This window comes from Periplaneta americana, chromosome 11 (genome assembly GCF_040183065.1).
Source record: "Periplaneta americana isolate PAMFEO1 chromosome 11, P.americana_PAMFEO1_priV1, whole genome shotgun sequence".
In the NCBI taxonomy this organism is placed as follows: domain Eukaryota; kingdom Metazoa; phylum Arthropoda; class Insecta; order Blattodea; family Blattidae; genus Periplaneta; species Periplaneta americana.
In genome coordinates this window covers 65,806,271-65,823,511 of record NC_091127.1, presented here as the reverse complement: position 1 = coordinate 65,823,511, position 17,241 = coordinate 65,806,271, and the positions used below count along the sequence as shown (strand labels likewise).

The window sequence follows — 17,241 nt, the reverse complement described above, 5'->3', positions numbered from 1 at the left end:
ATGTACTTCTAATCCCCCTCCCGCTTGAGCTGTATTATGTACTTCTAAACCCCTTCTTCCCCATTCAGTAACGTTGGAAACGTCTAATATTGCACACTTTTATAATTAGTTAAATATTGCAAATTAGGAAAATTGGAAGGAAATTTTTTTCTTCCCTATGACATGAATAATCATCAGTTAAAATAATGGCACTTATACCCGTTACACCCTGTAAATGTGACTTTTTGTTTATTGCAATTCTCTTTAACTAAATTACTAGAACATTTTAAAACTAGAATTTATTTATTTATTTGATCATCTCTTTATGCCTTCGTTGTAGGTGTATGCAAAATTAGTGTACGTAGTTGCCTAGTAATGCGTTAAAACATTTCTTTTTTCACTTTTTCACATCAGTTGATCAAAGAATATTTTGAATTAGTATTTCCTACTCAATAACAAAGATAATGGACTATAAATACTCAAGTATGTTTCATTTTTCTAAAAATAATAGTTACAAAATTCCTAAATTATTGATGATTATTCGAAAGGTGAAATAAATAAATATTCATGAAAAACACTTTCATTCGGTATAGTTGATTCCTTAACGAAGGCTTTGGTAGGGTTTAGGATAGCAAATTAATATTATGTCATGCCAGACACTGCTTGAACTTGCCTATACAAACTACGCGTATATGCTAGTTCAGATGAGGTATGCTGCAGTATAGACCAGGGATATAGAGCTGGCGGGAGAGGGGTGGAAAGCATGGGGAAAGAGTTGGTTTGCCGTCCACAGTCCACCGGCGTTGAATGACGTCACTATGCCCCGTACGCAATCACATAACACAGACAATGAATACAAATCCCCTCCGCTAATAAGTGAACAACACCGGGCTAGAAGGAAGGGATGAGTGACGTTTTCGATGAGTGACGCAACCAAACAATTGTCGCCCAGTTCTGCAAGCCTAGTATAGACCCAGCAACAGGATTCTGAACCAGTTATGCCGGCAGCACATTGTTTCGGATATTCTATCTCGTACAGGACAGTTTTGTCTGAGGTCGTCCAATTGGACGGTTATTACTTGAATTCTGCGTTTGATTATCTAAAACCTCCACGACCCGCAACAGTGTAGGGATGTATGGATTATAGAGTGCCCGCACCAGACCCTAATACACTTTGTACGTCTGATGTTCAATGAATGCACGAAAACAAAACAAAGCTGGGCGTTTGAAGATCAGTGATATAATAGAAGAATTGTAGCGACACTTCATTAGGAAAGAAGAACATGTATTTTATCAAAAAGAAGGAGACATTTTTATTTGAAACACTTATAATGTTTACAGTCGTACATTGTAATATGTAGAGACTCATAAAGCAAGCATACATAATTTGTTTTATTTTAAGATTGTGATGATATATGTTGTTTCATTTGTTAATTTCAACTTATAATTAAATGTAAGGGAATCTAGCTTATTGCGTTTTACTTATTGTAAAAATATAACTTTAATGGCACAATTACATAGCTTCTTTGTCTGATCTGTCTAAAGTTCTTCATAACTCTATTTCGCAGAAGAATGGTTGCTTGGCAGTGCATATTATGTCTGCTAGGAGATTCTCTCTTCTAATGACGCATCCACAGTTTGAACCCGCACCATGAGGCTCTCCGGGATACCATTTGACATACCCAGCAGCAACAAGACTCTGGTCTGAAATGTTAAAATGAATTATAACATTAACTTCATCTAGTGTTCGTAACTCTGATGTAGAAAATGCATGTGTTAACATAAGCCTAAAATATAAGATGAACAATTATTCATTACAGTTGCTTGAAACCCACAATGGAGTCCCCTGTGGTGACTGAGTGATCAAAACTTCAGTCTGTCACGCAGACGTTCCGGGTTTGAATCCCGGTCAGACTTGGGATATTTCATTGATAAAACAATAGTGTCACTTATGATGGACGAGTTGCAATTGGTGTTTATCTCAAGGTTCTCCCGTTTCCGGTGTTAGCCATATACATAATTTTATCAACATTTATTCATTTCGGCATCATTCAACAGCATTCTCCGAACATCGGCTGGTGACGCACGGAAGGGGCTGGCCTAAGGACGAACTCTGATAACGCAGCAAACATTAGTGTAGTCAGCCAATGTGGGTTTGAGAATGAGCCTAGCTTAAGAATTAGCAGAATGGATCAAAAAAGATCGCAGTGCTAGGTCATAGTGCCCCCCTCCCGAAAATTCCATTCAAAACAACAAGGGAAGATTTCAAACGTAAAACGCGGTAATATAATGAAACCCATAACATAAAGCTTTGAAGGACAATGTTCTTAGACATACATATTATACCGGATGATCCATGTAGGAAGATACGAAACAAATATGCTCCAACGCTGGTAATGTTGCTATATTTTATTCGCCTATAAATGCAGTGTATTGTAGAGAAGAATGTGTCTACCATCGCGTATAAAAGACAATTCATGTAGATTTATAAATTCATTCTAAATACTTCGTCATTGTAGCGGACTAGTGCAATATTACCGGTGCTCAGTTACTGCTTTTGAGAGTCATTTATCAGCGTTCTGTTTTCTGAGTATTCACAGAGTATTTTTAGTCGCCATCTTTCAGTACATCATTTCCAAGGCTCTGGAATTCTTTTCATGAGGTGTAAAAGTTTTGATATTAGAAGAGAATGTGTCTCCAGTTTGAACCATGTCGCTTTTAAAGAAAAATTCTTGATGACATGTCCTCTTTAATAGAAAACTAAATAGTTGTACAACTTTGTGTAAAATTGTTCGACACTACAGTATGATTTCTGCGAGGACAATTACAATGGCTGATTCCAGAGTTACAATGTAACGAAGCTACAGTCTTGCGTTACTTACTGTATATGGTGAGATACTGTCCTTCCTTATATTGATCATGGAATCCAACATGAGCCCAGTCATTTGCGCCTCCGTCAAGAATTTTAGGATTCATATCCCAAAACGGAGTGAGTGATTTTGCTTCAGCTTCAGAGTTGATGATAGCGAGATGGGCTCCTTCTTGCTCACAAGCCTTGAGGGCTTCGTGCCAGGTCTTCACATCCGTGTGCAGCTTGTAGTATCCGAATCCAGGAACCAAGTCGTATCCCAAACCGCGTGGTGGTTTGAATGTGAAAGATGGTGCTGAAATTAATGAAAATGATATTTTGATGCAAGAATATGTAAAGTATTCAGTGCCTTTTCCATTCTTGCATAAATAAGTCCAACATTGAGGTAATGATTTCTATGTTATTCCGCTTCAGGTTGGTTCATTGATCGATTGAATGATTGATTGATTGATTGACCTATGCATGATTTCATGTTGTGGAAATATAAGGTGAAAGAAAATATATGTAGTGTGATTTAGCTTTATGTCTATAAATTTAATGCATTTTTGCCTGAGTGATAAACAAATATATACTATTTTGTGTTAACTACATTTGCTGCCAGACCTTTAGGTGATCAGGCCGATTGCACTGAACAAAAATGATCTCTCATTTTCATTTAAATGTAATATAATACCTCATCTGTGAAATAGACAGTGGTCATTGATGAAATCGTCGAATCATTAACTTATATATTATAACTTAAGAACAAATCAAAAACGTTGAATATGCAGGAAGTTGACACTACAGAAATAATTTATTTAAGAAGAATTTGAAACGTTGATTTTGCATTAATTCATACAGTGAATGTGTAACAGAAAGTATGTAGTTTGATTGAAATGTGATTATCAGGATGATCTAATTACGACAGTCGTTATAGTTCCTATATTGCCTAACTGGATTGCTACTTTCGCTTGATCAAAGTTTAGAATGGAACCATCTGGATCGCAATATGTACAGAATATCTAAAAATCCACTATTTATCTGTCATGTATTTGGAAGTGTCTTATCCTTGGTACAGATAACATTTAATATTACGAGTCCTATTGGCGATTGGTTCTCTGTTCTATCCTCCAACATAAGGTAACGCAGAATTCCTGCACCGAAATATTATAAATATGATTGATCTTGTTTGTCCAATTGACTGTGGTGAATATTTTCCTAAAATGCAGTAGTCTGTTATTCTTACACTATTCGGGTATTATTAGAATGAAATGAAAGTAATACATTTTGTAAACACCATGATTTTATAGTATTACTTTCATTTTCATCACTATTTCACTATTGTCTGTAGTATTTTTCCTAATTTATGATGTATAAATTGCATTATTATTAATTATTACCTGTAGCAATCGTTATTATATGCATTAGGCTATGTATAGGACTTTCATTTCAAAACTTCCCATTCTAAATAACTAATTATTTACATTGAATTCAATTTAAACAAAAAACACATCAATTTAGATATTGAGGGGGAAGTCTGAAACCAATCTTAATTGGATTTTAGATTTCACCCCTGACTACCAGCTACCCCAACTTTTAAATTTTAAATGGCACTCTGAATTTTTATACTTAAATATCAATAAGCATTCATTTGTTTATACACCTCATTCATTTATTTCAAATTTTGCTTGGAAACCTGACAGGAAGCAGTTTATTTTGCACTAATTCGTATGTTCAAAATTTGCTCCAGTGTTGGTTAAACAGTAATACAGTCTATTTCGGAACTCCTCGCGAACGATTTGGTGTGTTTCCTTACTAGTCCGATTACATTCTTGGGTTATTCTATTTTTCAGTCCATGAATATTCTCAGGCGGAGGAGTAATAAACAAATGATTTCAAAAGACCCCATAGAAAGTAGTCAAGCGGCGTCAAGTCTGGAGATTTCGCCGGCCATTTTACAGCACCTCTCCGTACCAACCATTTTCCAGGAAATCTTCTACCCAGCCATTGTCGCACAGGCACTGTATATTCTGGGGGAGCTCAATCCTGTTGAAAATGCAAATTTTGTTCGTCCAACACCAGGTTTCCTTCATTGACTTGGTTCTCTAGCGACAGTGTGATAAGTGGATCAATTACGCTTTCTAAAATGCTCAGATACAATTCTCTAGTCAGGTTTTCGTCAATGAAACTCGGTCCCTACAATATAATCCTCAAAAATTCTAGCCCACACATTGATCTTCTGAGGAAACTGCGTATTATTTTCACGAGACACTTGAGGAATTTCAATGTCCTGGTACCTACAATTTTACTTGTTGACAAACCCATTTAAGAAAAAAGTCGCTGCATCACTAAAGCAAATATTTTGTGACAAATTTGGATCATTTTCAATTGCCTGAGACATCTGTTCACATAATTCTACTCATCTATCAAAATCGTCTTCATTGAGCTGTTGGTGACTTTGTATGTTGTAAGGGAAAAATTGGTTAATTTTCAGCACTTTATGTATGGAACCAACCGAAATGTTTCTTACAGCAGGTACTTTTGGAATGGAGGTGGTGGAGTCATTAATGAAATGACCTAGTTTTTCAATCTACGAAGTTTCATTGGGTTTTCTAGGTTGGTCATTTGATTTATTGCATACATAATGTTTCTTCAAATTTCCGCATTAGATCTAGGACATGTCGGTGACTTACTATTTTCTCAGGATGCCTCTCGTTGAAAGTTCTAGCAGTTATAGAGCACAGCAGTTTCAGGTCCATAAATAAATATGATTTCTGTTCTCTCTAGAGGATATACATTATTTTACAATAATTTAGAACACGAACACAACTATTACAAGAAATGGTCAATGGTATTATTGTAGCTTCAGTTCTGATCAACAGTAACAACAATCGAAGTTGCCAGGCAACGATATAAACAAAAGATTTGAAATAAATGAATGTGGCATATAAACAATTGAATGCTCTTCCGTATTTAAGTGTGAAAATATATGGATGTCATTTGAAATTTCAAAGTGGGGTGAATTGTAAAATGAAATTAAGCCTAGTTTGAGACTTGCCCCTCAATAATTAAATTGAACGTGTTTTTTGTTTAAATTGAATTCATTGTAAATAATTAGTTATTTAAACTGGGAAGTTTTGAAGTTAAATTACAGCCTTGTTTACAGATGCAGCCGTTTACAAACAAAACACACTACTTAAATGTTAAAATATTATGTACTTCATTTAAAAGTAACATGCCGTTCTCAACCCCTTGTGTTTTAAATAGGACTATAGTAATGTTATGACGGGCTATGAAAAGGGAGCAGTTAAAGCTAGTGATGGTACGGGGTATAGCTGCGGCGGGTGGAATGGTGTGAATTTCCCCTACAACTTGATGTAAGGAGCGGTACAGACTGTTCGCCGCTTACATTAAGTTGTGGGGGAAATTCACCCGCCGCAACTATACTCGATACCATCTCTAGCTCTAACCGCTCCCTTTTCATAGCCCGGTTGTGAGATATTTTTTCAGCTGACATCAGAACAATTAATGTTTAAGCTTTACAAAAATGAAACACGCTATATTAATCACAAAGCATGCAAACATTGTATATTTTACAATATCAGAAGGAAAAATAAAATTTTTTTTCTTCTTTTAATCATTTCCTTTTATGTAAAATATTTATAAACTCCTTACCTGCAACAGTAGCCACTACCATGATTGAATCTTGTCCCTCACATTTGGCTATAGTGTGGTCGATGTCCACCTCCCAGGGTCCAGAGTCATTGCTTCCAGCTCCATGACCCAATTTCACCTATAAAAATGTCGTGAAAATATCAATCTGATATGATAGTTTTTAATAATTCATACTGAGTTTTCTTACCTGTGCGATCCAATGACCCGTGGAGTTCCGACGACTTGAGAGAGAGAATTTGAGAGATTTGTAATCAGAAGAGACGCATTCCAGTGCAAATGAGTGTCCAATGTAGCAGAAGAATAACATAAAGAGTGTCAGTAGATAGCGATACATATTGTGATCCAGACGGTTCAACTCAAGACTTTGATCAGTAGAAAGTAGCAATCCAGTTTATATAGGAACTATAATGACTGACGTAACTGGATCATCCTGATAATCTCATTCCAATTCGATAGCATATTATTCTTAGGATAACAGGAAGACTTATTTCTGTGGGCTGTACAGTCTTAGAAAAAAGTTTTGTCGCATTGAAACTTTGTAAGTCCGAGAAAAGAGGCAATGCGCAAGATTAGAGGATGAGCGACCTGGTTCACAAGAGAATGAATATTTGAGGTAGGTAATAAAATTAGGTCTGTTTCGTTGTATGTCTGATCATGCGCAATGTCTCCTTTCTGGGATTTATAAAGTATCTGTGCGACTAAACTTTTTTCTGAGAGTGTACATAAACTCTGTCAAGTTATGATAGATTCAAATTTTGAGTATCTCCACAATGCCTCTTGTTGAGAGAACACAAATGAGCCGTTCAAATCAGAAGTTATGTAAGTCAAAAATAGGTAATGAGGGTTAAAGTAAAGATTCTGTAAAATACAGCGCAAGGTAGCAATTAGTATTCAATTTATTTAAACTATTAGTAGTCAGTGTATAGCAAGAACGACATATTAATTGCTACTTTGCTCTGTATTTTACAGTATTTTTACTTTAAACATCAGTATCCAATTTTGCCTTACACCACTTTTGCTCGGAACGTCTCAAATGATACTGTCCACTAGCCTGGCTGTATAGGCTACATTCTGTTCTTTCAGAAGTTGAATATGACTGACTCTAAGGACCGAACTGAGGAACGTCACTTCACTTTCACTTACTCGTACGTTCGACTTCAGTAGGTAGAAAACACGAAATTTTTATTCAGAATCAAAACTTAACTTACATTTGAAAACTTTGGTTGTTTCACAAAACTGTGTGACGATATATCACATAAACAGGGAGTATTTATATAGGGTGTAAGGGATATAAATGCCGACCTTTTCACAGTCGTCGGGGACGGTTTATAGGATCAAAAAAGTTCATTCAAACATAGGGTCAAAACCTGATACATTTCCGAGAAAAAAAAATATTTATTTTCTTATTTCATTTGCGTTATACTGGTTATATCGGTAGTAAAATTAGGAAAACAATTACATCAGTAGATATAAATGTAGCAAAGAGTTAATATTGGTTGAAATAAATATTTTTGTGAGTTCTATTTCGTTTCTGTGAAATTATATAAAATGCAGGCTTAAATTCGTTAATATTTTGGCGTGAGAGACGAGGAAACGTTCAGCATGCAGTACTCTGCGTAGGCGTAAGTTCGAGTCAGTTCAGTTCAAGCTCCTGTCCATAGCTCTACTGCCAAGCGAGTGGCAGTTCAGTACCAGGTATTCGTTGAACAATTTTCAATGTTATTCACAGTTTAGTAATATCATATGTTATTAATTTATGGAGAGGGTCGTCGTAATTCAAGTGAGGTACGAAGGATGTACCGTCAAAGTTTTCCCAAAGACGGTTACGTAATCGGCTAATAGTTGTAGCAGTTTCTCACCGATTATTGGAAACTGGAATTCTCTTACTCCGTTTCGAAAATCACACAATTAGAATTTGTTTAAAAATTGTATTGCTTTACGGAATCGGGAGAGATTAAAATGTTGCATTAGAAAAAAATAGTTGTGTGATATTGTGCAGAAAAACACTATTGTTTATTTCTTAGACATAGCATAAAATAGACCAATATTATTACATAAAATGTAAATTTACCATAATATTCTAGTAATGAGATTGAAAATTTTTATTTGCTGCTCGTTTTATGCAGACGAGTAGAAGGAAGGGATGAGTGATGTTTCCGATGAGTGATGCACCGAACAATTGTTGCCCAGTTCTGCAAGCCTGGTCCAGACCGAGGAACAGGATTCAGAACCAGTTATGCCGACAGCACACTGTTTCGGATATTCTATCTCGTATAGGACATTTTTGTCTGAGGTCGTCCGATTGGATTATTATTACTAGAATTCTGCGTTTGATTATCTAAAGACTCCAAGACCCCCAACAGTGTAGGGATGTATGGATTATATTTGTTCATGTTTTCATTGTGTTACTTAAATTTTACTGTTTATCTTGTTAGTGTTTTTAAAAATATATTTATATGTTTTTTCAAAGTATTCTGACGAAGCCTAAAACTGTATGTCTAATGGCCAAATAAATTGAATTGACTTGAATATAGAGTGTCGGCACCAGACACAAATACACTTTGTACGTCTGATGTTCAATGAATACACGAAAACAAAACAAAGCTGGGCGTTTGAAGATCAGTGATATAATAGAAGAATTGGGTAGCGAACACTTCATTAGGAAAGAAGAATATGTGTTTTATCAAAAAATGGGATACATTTTTATTTGAAGCACTTAATATGTTTACAGTCGTTCATTGTAATATGTAGAGACTCGTAAAGCAAGCACATATAATTTGTTTTATTTTAAGTTTGTGATGATATTTATGTTGTTTCATTTGTTAATTCTAACCTTTAATTAAATCTAAAGTAATCTATCTTATTGCGTTTTACTTATTGTAAAAATATAACTTTAATGGAACAATTACATAGTCTCTATATCTGATCTGTCTAAAGTTCTTCATAACTCTATTTCGCAGAAGAATGGTTGCTTGGAAAGGCATAGTGTGTCTCCTAGGAGATTCTCTCTCCTAAAGACGCATCCACAGTTTGAACTCGCACCATGAGGTTCTCCGGAATACCATTTGACATACCCAGCAGCAGCAAGACTTTGGTCTGAAATGTTAAAATGAATTATAACATTAACTTCATCTAGTGTTCGTAATTCTTATGTAGAAAATGAATGTGTTAACATAAGCCTAAAATATAAAATGAACAATTATTCATTACAGTTGCTTGAAACCCACAATGGAGTCCCCTGTGGTGACTGAGTGATCAAAATTTCAGTCTGTCACGCAGACGTTCCGGGTTTGAATCCCGGTCAGACTTGTGATTTTTTATTGACTATTACATCTTACTACGTCATACTACTTTTGACCAATAAAAAGGTACGAAAGGAGGTATTTCAAATAATCATGGCTTCTTATCGCAAAATTTTATCACGTCCCGAGCATTTGTTTAATTTTATCGCGTCCCTAGCATTTGTTTCTTTGTTTGCCAACATTTGAAACTGCGCTGGTCTGGACGTCAAAAAAAAAAAAAAATATATATATATATATATATATATATATATATATATATATATAATTACAAACCACTCCAGTCGATGCACAGCAGTTTCAAATATGACTCGCATTGGCATTCAAGAACAAGAATTAATAAAAATCGCTGATCATACCTATGCATCTTCTGAAATCCTATTTACAAATTAATGAAGAGCACCATTCGGAAATCCTGAATAAGTTGAATACACCATGTAGGCCTAAATCAACAAGTTCCATTTCTATTACGCACACGTCCAATATAATATCAATTGAACCACCAACCACATTCAAATTTGAATATTGTACATTCAATAATTATTCATTTTAAAATTATTCGCGTTATTTTTTATGTCATCGTCGTTAATTAAAACTTTTCTAACTCTTGTGTGTGTTAGTTAGGTTACGTTATAGCTTCTGCTATATGATAGTATAGATAGTCACGTATCAGAGATTGTTTAATATTAAGATTTATTGAAAATCATCTGCCAAGTGACGTTGATTACTGGGATTCGCATAATTGAAGTGGAATGCAATTGATTTAATAAAAAAGAGACTGAATTAACAAAGCCTTCTTGAATAGTAACATTACCATCGTGTATAGAACGAGAACTTCTCGACGAGAAGGCATTGCTAGTAATCATCACTCGCTACTGCCATCTAGCATGCATCTAGCGTAATATTTGTAATGTTGAGATGGTACAATAATACATTTGAAGACAGTTGTATTTTCGTAAGTCAATTAATATTTTATTGTATTGGAGTACTTCGTTACTTCTAATCTTTATATAAATTACTTTCTTCTAATCGTGTAATAGTCAATTAAATCCCCCTAGAGTTTTGATTTTCTCTAGATAAATCAAAACCTCTAGTGAGATTACTGTTGATAAATCCACAGTGACACTTTTGGCGGGGGAGGTCGCAATTGGCGTTTATCTCAGGGTTCTCCCGTTTCTTATTCCGTTAATATATCTACATTTCTTCCCCGAATACCGGCTGGTGACGCACGGAGAGGGCTGGCCTAAGGACAAGTAGGGTGGCTTTCTCGAAATCTGAGTACGCAGCGAACCTTAGTATAGTCAGCCTTTGTGGGTTTGGGAATGCACCTAGCTTGAGAATTAGCGCAGTGGATCATAAAAGATCGCAGTGCTAGGTCATAGTGCTCCCCTCCCGAAAATTTTAATCCAACCCACAAGGAAATATCTCAAACATAAAACGAGATAGTATAATGAAACCAATAACTTTTAAGCTTTGAAGGATAGTATTCTCAGACATAAATATTATACCGGATGATTCATTTGAGAAGACACGAAACAAAAATGCTCTAACACGAGAAATATTGCTATATTTTATTCCTTTCTAAATACAGTATATTGTAGAGAAGAATCACTGGAGAACCGCTTTTGCAAAACTTGCTAACTGCAAAATTTGCAAAATTGAGACTTTGATGGATTCGTTTACATAAGGCAGGCGTCTACATGATGTTAAAGACGTCTTAGTTAATTTTTATTACTTTTTCTTCATTGTAGTGTGTCAAAGTGCGATGGTTTTTCCAAAACTTCCTTTCTTCTATGTGAGAGTTACAGAAAAATTTTGCTTACTACAGTGTTTTGTCTCTCCTGTAAAATTGAGTTTTTTCAGTTAGCAAGTTTTGCAAAAACGGTCCTGGCCGTGTTTTGACCACAATAAATCTCTATGTGCCTAACATCACGTATAAAACACATCTCATGTTGATTTATAAATTCATTCTAAATATTTCAGAGTACATCATCATTGTAGCGGACTAGTGCAATATTTCCGGTACTCAGTTACTGCTTTGATTGTCATTCATTAGCGTTTTGTTTTTTGAGCATTCACAAAACATGTTCTACTCTCCATCTTTCTGTACATCACTTCCCAGGCTCTCGATTTCTGTTCACAATATGTAAGAGTTTTGATATTAGAAGAGAATGTGTCTTCATTTTGAACTCTGTAGCTTTTAAAGAAAAATTCTTGATGACATGTCCCTTTGAATAGAAAACTAATTGGTTGTACAACTCTCTTGGTATGACGAATAAATTACATTAAAATAAAAATATCCCAGACTGCTACTAAGTTGTATAAAATTGTTCGACACTACAGTGTGATTTCTGCGAGGCATATTAGAATAACTGTTCCAGAGTTACAATGTAACGAAGCTACAGTTTTGCGTTACTTACTGAATATGGTGAGGTACTGTCCTTCCTTATACAGATCATGAAATCCAACATGCGCCCAGTTGTTTGAGCCTCCGTCAAGTATTTTAGGATTCATATCCCAAAACGGAGCGAGTGATTTTGCTTCAGCTTCGGAGTTGATGATAGCGAGATGGGCTCCTTCTTGCTCACAAGCCTTGAGGGCTTCGTGCCAAGTCTTCACATCCGTGTGCAGCTTGTAGTATCCCAATCCAGGGACCAATTCGTATCCCAATCCGAGTGGTGGTTTGAATGTGAAAGACGGTGCTGAAATTAATGAAAATGATTGTTTATGCATGAATATGTTTAGTATTCAGTCTCATTTTTCATTCTTTCCAATATTGAGATAATGAATTCTAGAATAATCCGCTTCTGATTGACTGACTGATTCATAGATAGCTCTCTGCATGATTTCGTCTTGTGTATGTATAAGATGAAAGAAAATATAGTGTAATATAGCTTTATGTCTATTAAATTAATATTTTTTACCTGATTGATATACAAATATATACCATTAGGTGTAAACTACATTTCCTCCCAGATCTATGGATGATCAAACAGAGTTCACAAAAAAAAACTATTTCTCATTTTCATTTAAATGTAATACAGTGCTTTATCTGTGAACTAGACAATGGTGATTGGTGAAATCACGATGCTCTGAGAACCTATTATTTATCTGTTACGTATATGGAAGTGTCTTATCCCTGTTACAGATAATATTTAATAGCCCTATTATGGGTCCTATTGGCTGTTGGTTCATGCCTCATGACCTTGCTCAATTTAATCTCTGAAACTTGTACTAACTTTCATGAAATATAGAACATATAAAAATTATTAAAATGTTTTCCTTTCATGAAAAATAATTTTATTACGATTGAAGGAAACATGGTTTATCTTGTTGTCCAATTGACTGTGGGGAACATTTTCCTAAAATTTCATAGTCTGTTTTTCTTACACTATTCGAGTATTATTAGAATGAAATGAAATTAATACATTGTGTATACACCATGATTTAATAGTATTACTTCCATTTTCATCAGTATTTCACTATTGTCTGCAGGAATTTTCCTAATTTCTGATGTAGAAGTTACATTATTATTAATTATAACCAAAAGCAATAATTATTATATAGATTACACGAACGTTCAAAAGTTTTCGATCACCTATAACAACTATGGATTTGTGGTTAAAACATGGGTTTCGTTTTGAATATTCTACCATATCATAATGCTAGAGAGAGAAAATATTTATTTTTAGGGTTTATTTAGTATTTCCGATGTGTTTGTACATTGAAATAAAGTATATAGTTGTTTTCATGACTAATAGAAAACTATTGACCGGTAGTGTATATATACGCATGCAGCCGTTTCGAAATAAAATGAACTACTTAAATGGTAAATTATTACTTACCGGTACTGTATTTAAAATAACATGCCGTTATAAACATCTGTGTTTAAAATAAGAATATTAAATTAATAGTATGTTATGATGGTTACATCTTTACTTCAAAATATTGGCCTACAACTCAATGTCCAGAAATCGGCATCAATTAATATTCATAAAGGAAAACTACTTGAAAAGGATTTGTTTCTTCACCATGACTCGTATATAAACGCCATTGGACCAGAAGACACAATATAATATTTAGGAATAACTTTTAATGATGAACTGCAGTTTAATTCCGAAGAGTCGATATTTTCCCTTCGTCAGGATCTTGAACTTTTGGTATAGACACCTATGTTGCGGCTTGATCAAAAACTTAATATTGTTAATCAATATATCTGGCCCAAACTCATATATCCCCTGCAAATGGCTCCCTTACATAAATTATCTCGAAGTTTTTTGGAAGACGTTGATAAGATTCTTCGAAGCTCTGTTAAAAACATGCTTTTCCTTCCGGCTGATATTCCAAATAGCATGCTGTACGCTAGTAAAAAGTTAAAAGGACTTCAATTAATACGCGCTTCGTGGGAAGCTTTTCTTCAACATTGTAACATCTGTCTATCATTAATCAGAGCAGATAATCCGCATGTTAACATGATGAGACAATTAGATGTCTAACTCAAATCGTCGTGTGATTCTCTCTGCCTTTCTTTTCCCGAAGACTTTACTAAAGCTACAATTCGAAATTTTCGAGAAGAATTGCGAGGTCGTGAATATGAATCATGGAAGACCCTTTCAGGACGGGGAAAAGGTGTTGAGATGTATAGCGAAGTAACAGCCGCCAACAGTTGGATTGCAAACAAGAAAGGACTTTCGAATAGGGAATGGATATCTAGCCTGAAAATGACAGCAAATTTAGCAGCTGTTCGTTCCGTTCCCGGCAGATCACTCGACGGTACCCGGTGCAGACATGGCTGCCCGGAGATTGAAACTTTAGCACACATCTTGGGATTCTGTGAACAGGGATTGCTCTTGAGGAACTCTAGACATCATCTTGTAAGATCCAAAATTGCTGCCGCATTAAGAACTAAGGGCTTGATAGTACAAGAAGAAATCTCTTGTCTAGCTCAAAATGGGTCAACGAGACGAGTAGATATTTTAGCGTACAATGCTGACACTAAACAGGGAATCATTGTGGACCCCACGATACCTTTTGAAGTAGGATGTCATCAGTCAGCCGAGGTCCACCTTGAGTAGAAGTCGATCTATGAGCCTACAGTCAACTATTTCAAGCTTAAATATGCCTTAATTCACGTTGAGGTATTCGGCTTGCTCATAGGTGCTCGAGGGACTATACCAGCTTTTTTCGAAGAATTTCGAAGGAAATTTGTTCTGCCAACATCTTTGAGGGATGACATTGTGAAAATTGTGTTAAAAGAATCCAGCCAAATCCTAATTAATCACATGGTGCCACATTAATAGCAATTGTAATGTTTCACGCCCTTTTCTTTGTTTCCCTTTTTTTAAATTTAATATCTATGTTTACATGTGTAGGCTATAATAATTTTTTAGGATATACTGAGTCCGTAAGGGCTACTGTCAATGGGACGCAGTTTAGTATTATTATTATTAACGTTTAAAACTTTACGAAACGAATCACACTATATTAATCACACAACATGTAAACATTGTAAATTTCACAATATCAGAAGGAAAAATATGAATTATTTGTGCTTTAAATCATTCACAATATTGCCTTTTAAGTAAAATATTTTTAAATTCCTCACCTGAAACAGTAGCCACTACCATGATTGAATCTTGTCCCTCACATTTGGCTATGGTATGATCAATGTCCACCTCCCAGGGTCCAGAGTCATTGCTTCCAGCTCCATGACCCAATTTCACCTATTAAAAAGTCGTGAAAATATCGATCTGGTATGATAATTATCATTGTTCACGGTGTGTTTCTTACCTGTGCGATCCAATAACCCGTCGAGTTCCGAAGACTTGAGAGAGAGAATTTGAGAGACTTGGAATTAGAAGAGACGCATTCCAGTTCAAATGAGTCTCCAGTATAGCAGAAGAGTAACAGAAAGACTGTCAGTAGATAGCGATACATGTTGTGATCCAGATGGTTCCACTCAAGACTTTCATCAGTAGAAAGTAGCAATCCAGTTTATATAGGAACTATAACGACTGACGCAACTGGATCATCCTGATAATCACATTTCAATTCGATTGCATATTAATCCTAGGATAAGAAGGAACTATATTTTTATGAGCTGTACAGTCTTAGAAATAAGCTTTCTCACATAGACATTTTATGTCCCAGAAAGAAGGCAATGCGTCCTAGCTCATAATAAGAATATTATGGTGTGGGAAAAGCGAGCTGGCTATCTGCAAGTGGAAGTGTAGCGAGGCAGGGTAGTTTCCCAATTTACTTCTGCTTTCCCCTTATTCGCGGGTAGGTTTCACCAGATATCAGAGTGCTGCATTGAAATTAAAACGCTCGCTTGAACTCGGTCGTGTGTCGCACCCTCGAGTGAGATACGATCGGTCGTGATACGCTCGTAATAAATAGAAGCACAGTACAAGGTCATCTCACCGATATGTCTTGTCTTTTATGGAAGGCGACAGATAAGATACACATATGTTTTGCTCACACGGTAAAAATAAGGCTTTGTTTTCTGCGTTTATGGCAAACGTTTAATGGAACAATCAATGTAACGTACCAAAACAGTAACATGAAGTTATAAATAAAATAGTATGAAAAACTTCGATATATACTTATTATTGCTAATTAATAATTATTCAATATATTATTTACACATATATAATGTGATAGGTCCATACATAGTGTTCCGTCTATATATTGTGACAATGTAGAAACGTTTTACAAAATATTATTGATATAGCAGTAGATTAATAACAATATTAGTATAGAGATAACGTCACACAAAATATGATAAAACGAATAATCATGCTGCACAACTGTTACAGACGCAAGGATTAATACACTAATTATTAATCATTATTATTAATATTAATATTATTATTATTATTATTATTATTTTTATTACTACTAGAAAACTTTATAAAGTTCTTGCATTATCGTGATTGTGTTCTCCGTTTATAATAATTACATTTACATCCAATAGGATCTATCAGATGTGGCAAAAACAAAATCACTCCTGTGTGGGAAAGAAAAAAAAACATTTACCTACAACATTTATATTACATTTTAAAGCAAGTTTTGTAGTTGTACTATGGAGAGGTTAAACACTGTAAAGTTTTGAAATGATAAACGTCTATGATGTTACTACGCAGTTCATCACTGTAACAAGAACGAATGTCTAACGCTCGGCTTATACCGTTCGAGGATTTATCGCTCGTGACAATTTTACCCATCATGCATATGCGCTACCTATCGGATTATGCTATGAACTACTTGGCGCTCGAGCGAAAACGTCCGATGCAGACTTCTGCCAGATATCGAATGATCTTTATTTAGGAGAAGCGGATGAACGGACATGAAACTGTAATAACTGCATCATGAGATAACAAATGACCAATACCACTTCACATGTCCAGCAGCAAAGAGGTTCTGGTCTGAAATTAAAAT

The 17,241-nt window shown here is 35.2% G+C and overlaps 2 protein-coding genes across 2 annotated transcripts; both read right to left on the bottom strand.

The window, feature by feature from the left end:
* Positions 1-1,247: 1,247 nt before the first annotated feature.
* Positions 1,248-6,853, bottom strand: LOC138709064 (hemolymph lipopolysaccharide-binding protein-like). The gene is made up of 4 exons (XM_069839566.1): positions 6,690-6,853; positions 6,503-6,620; positions 2,862-3,143; positions 1,248-1,683 (listed from the first exon to the last, which is right to left on the bottom strand). Exons 1-4 carry the CDS (start codon positions 6,834-6,836, stop codon positions 1,529-1,531), a joined length of 702 nt encoding a protein of 233 aa, XP_069695667.1. The 5' UTR covers positions 6,837-6,853; the 3' UTR covers positions 1,248-1,528.
* Positions 6,854-9,169: 2,316 nt separating this feature from the next.
* On the bottom strand, positions 9,170-15,752 carry LOC138709065 (hemolymph lipopolysaccharide-binding protein-like). The gene is made up of 4 exons (XM_069839567.1): positions 15,592-15,752; positions 15,407-15,524; positions 12,222-12,503; positions 9,170-9,598 (listed from the first exon to the last, which is right to left on the bottom strand). The coding sequence occupies exons 1-4, from the start codon at positions 15,736-15,738 to the stop codon at positions 9,444-9,446; spliced, it is 702 nt and encodes a 233-aa protein (XP_069695668.1). The 5' UTR covers positions 15,739-15,752; the 3' UTR covers positions 9,170-9,443.
* Between the last annotated feature and the right edge of the window lie 1,489 nt (positions 15,753-17,241).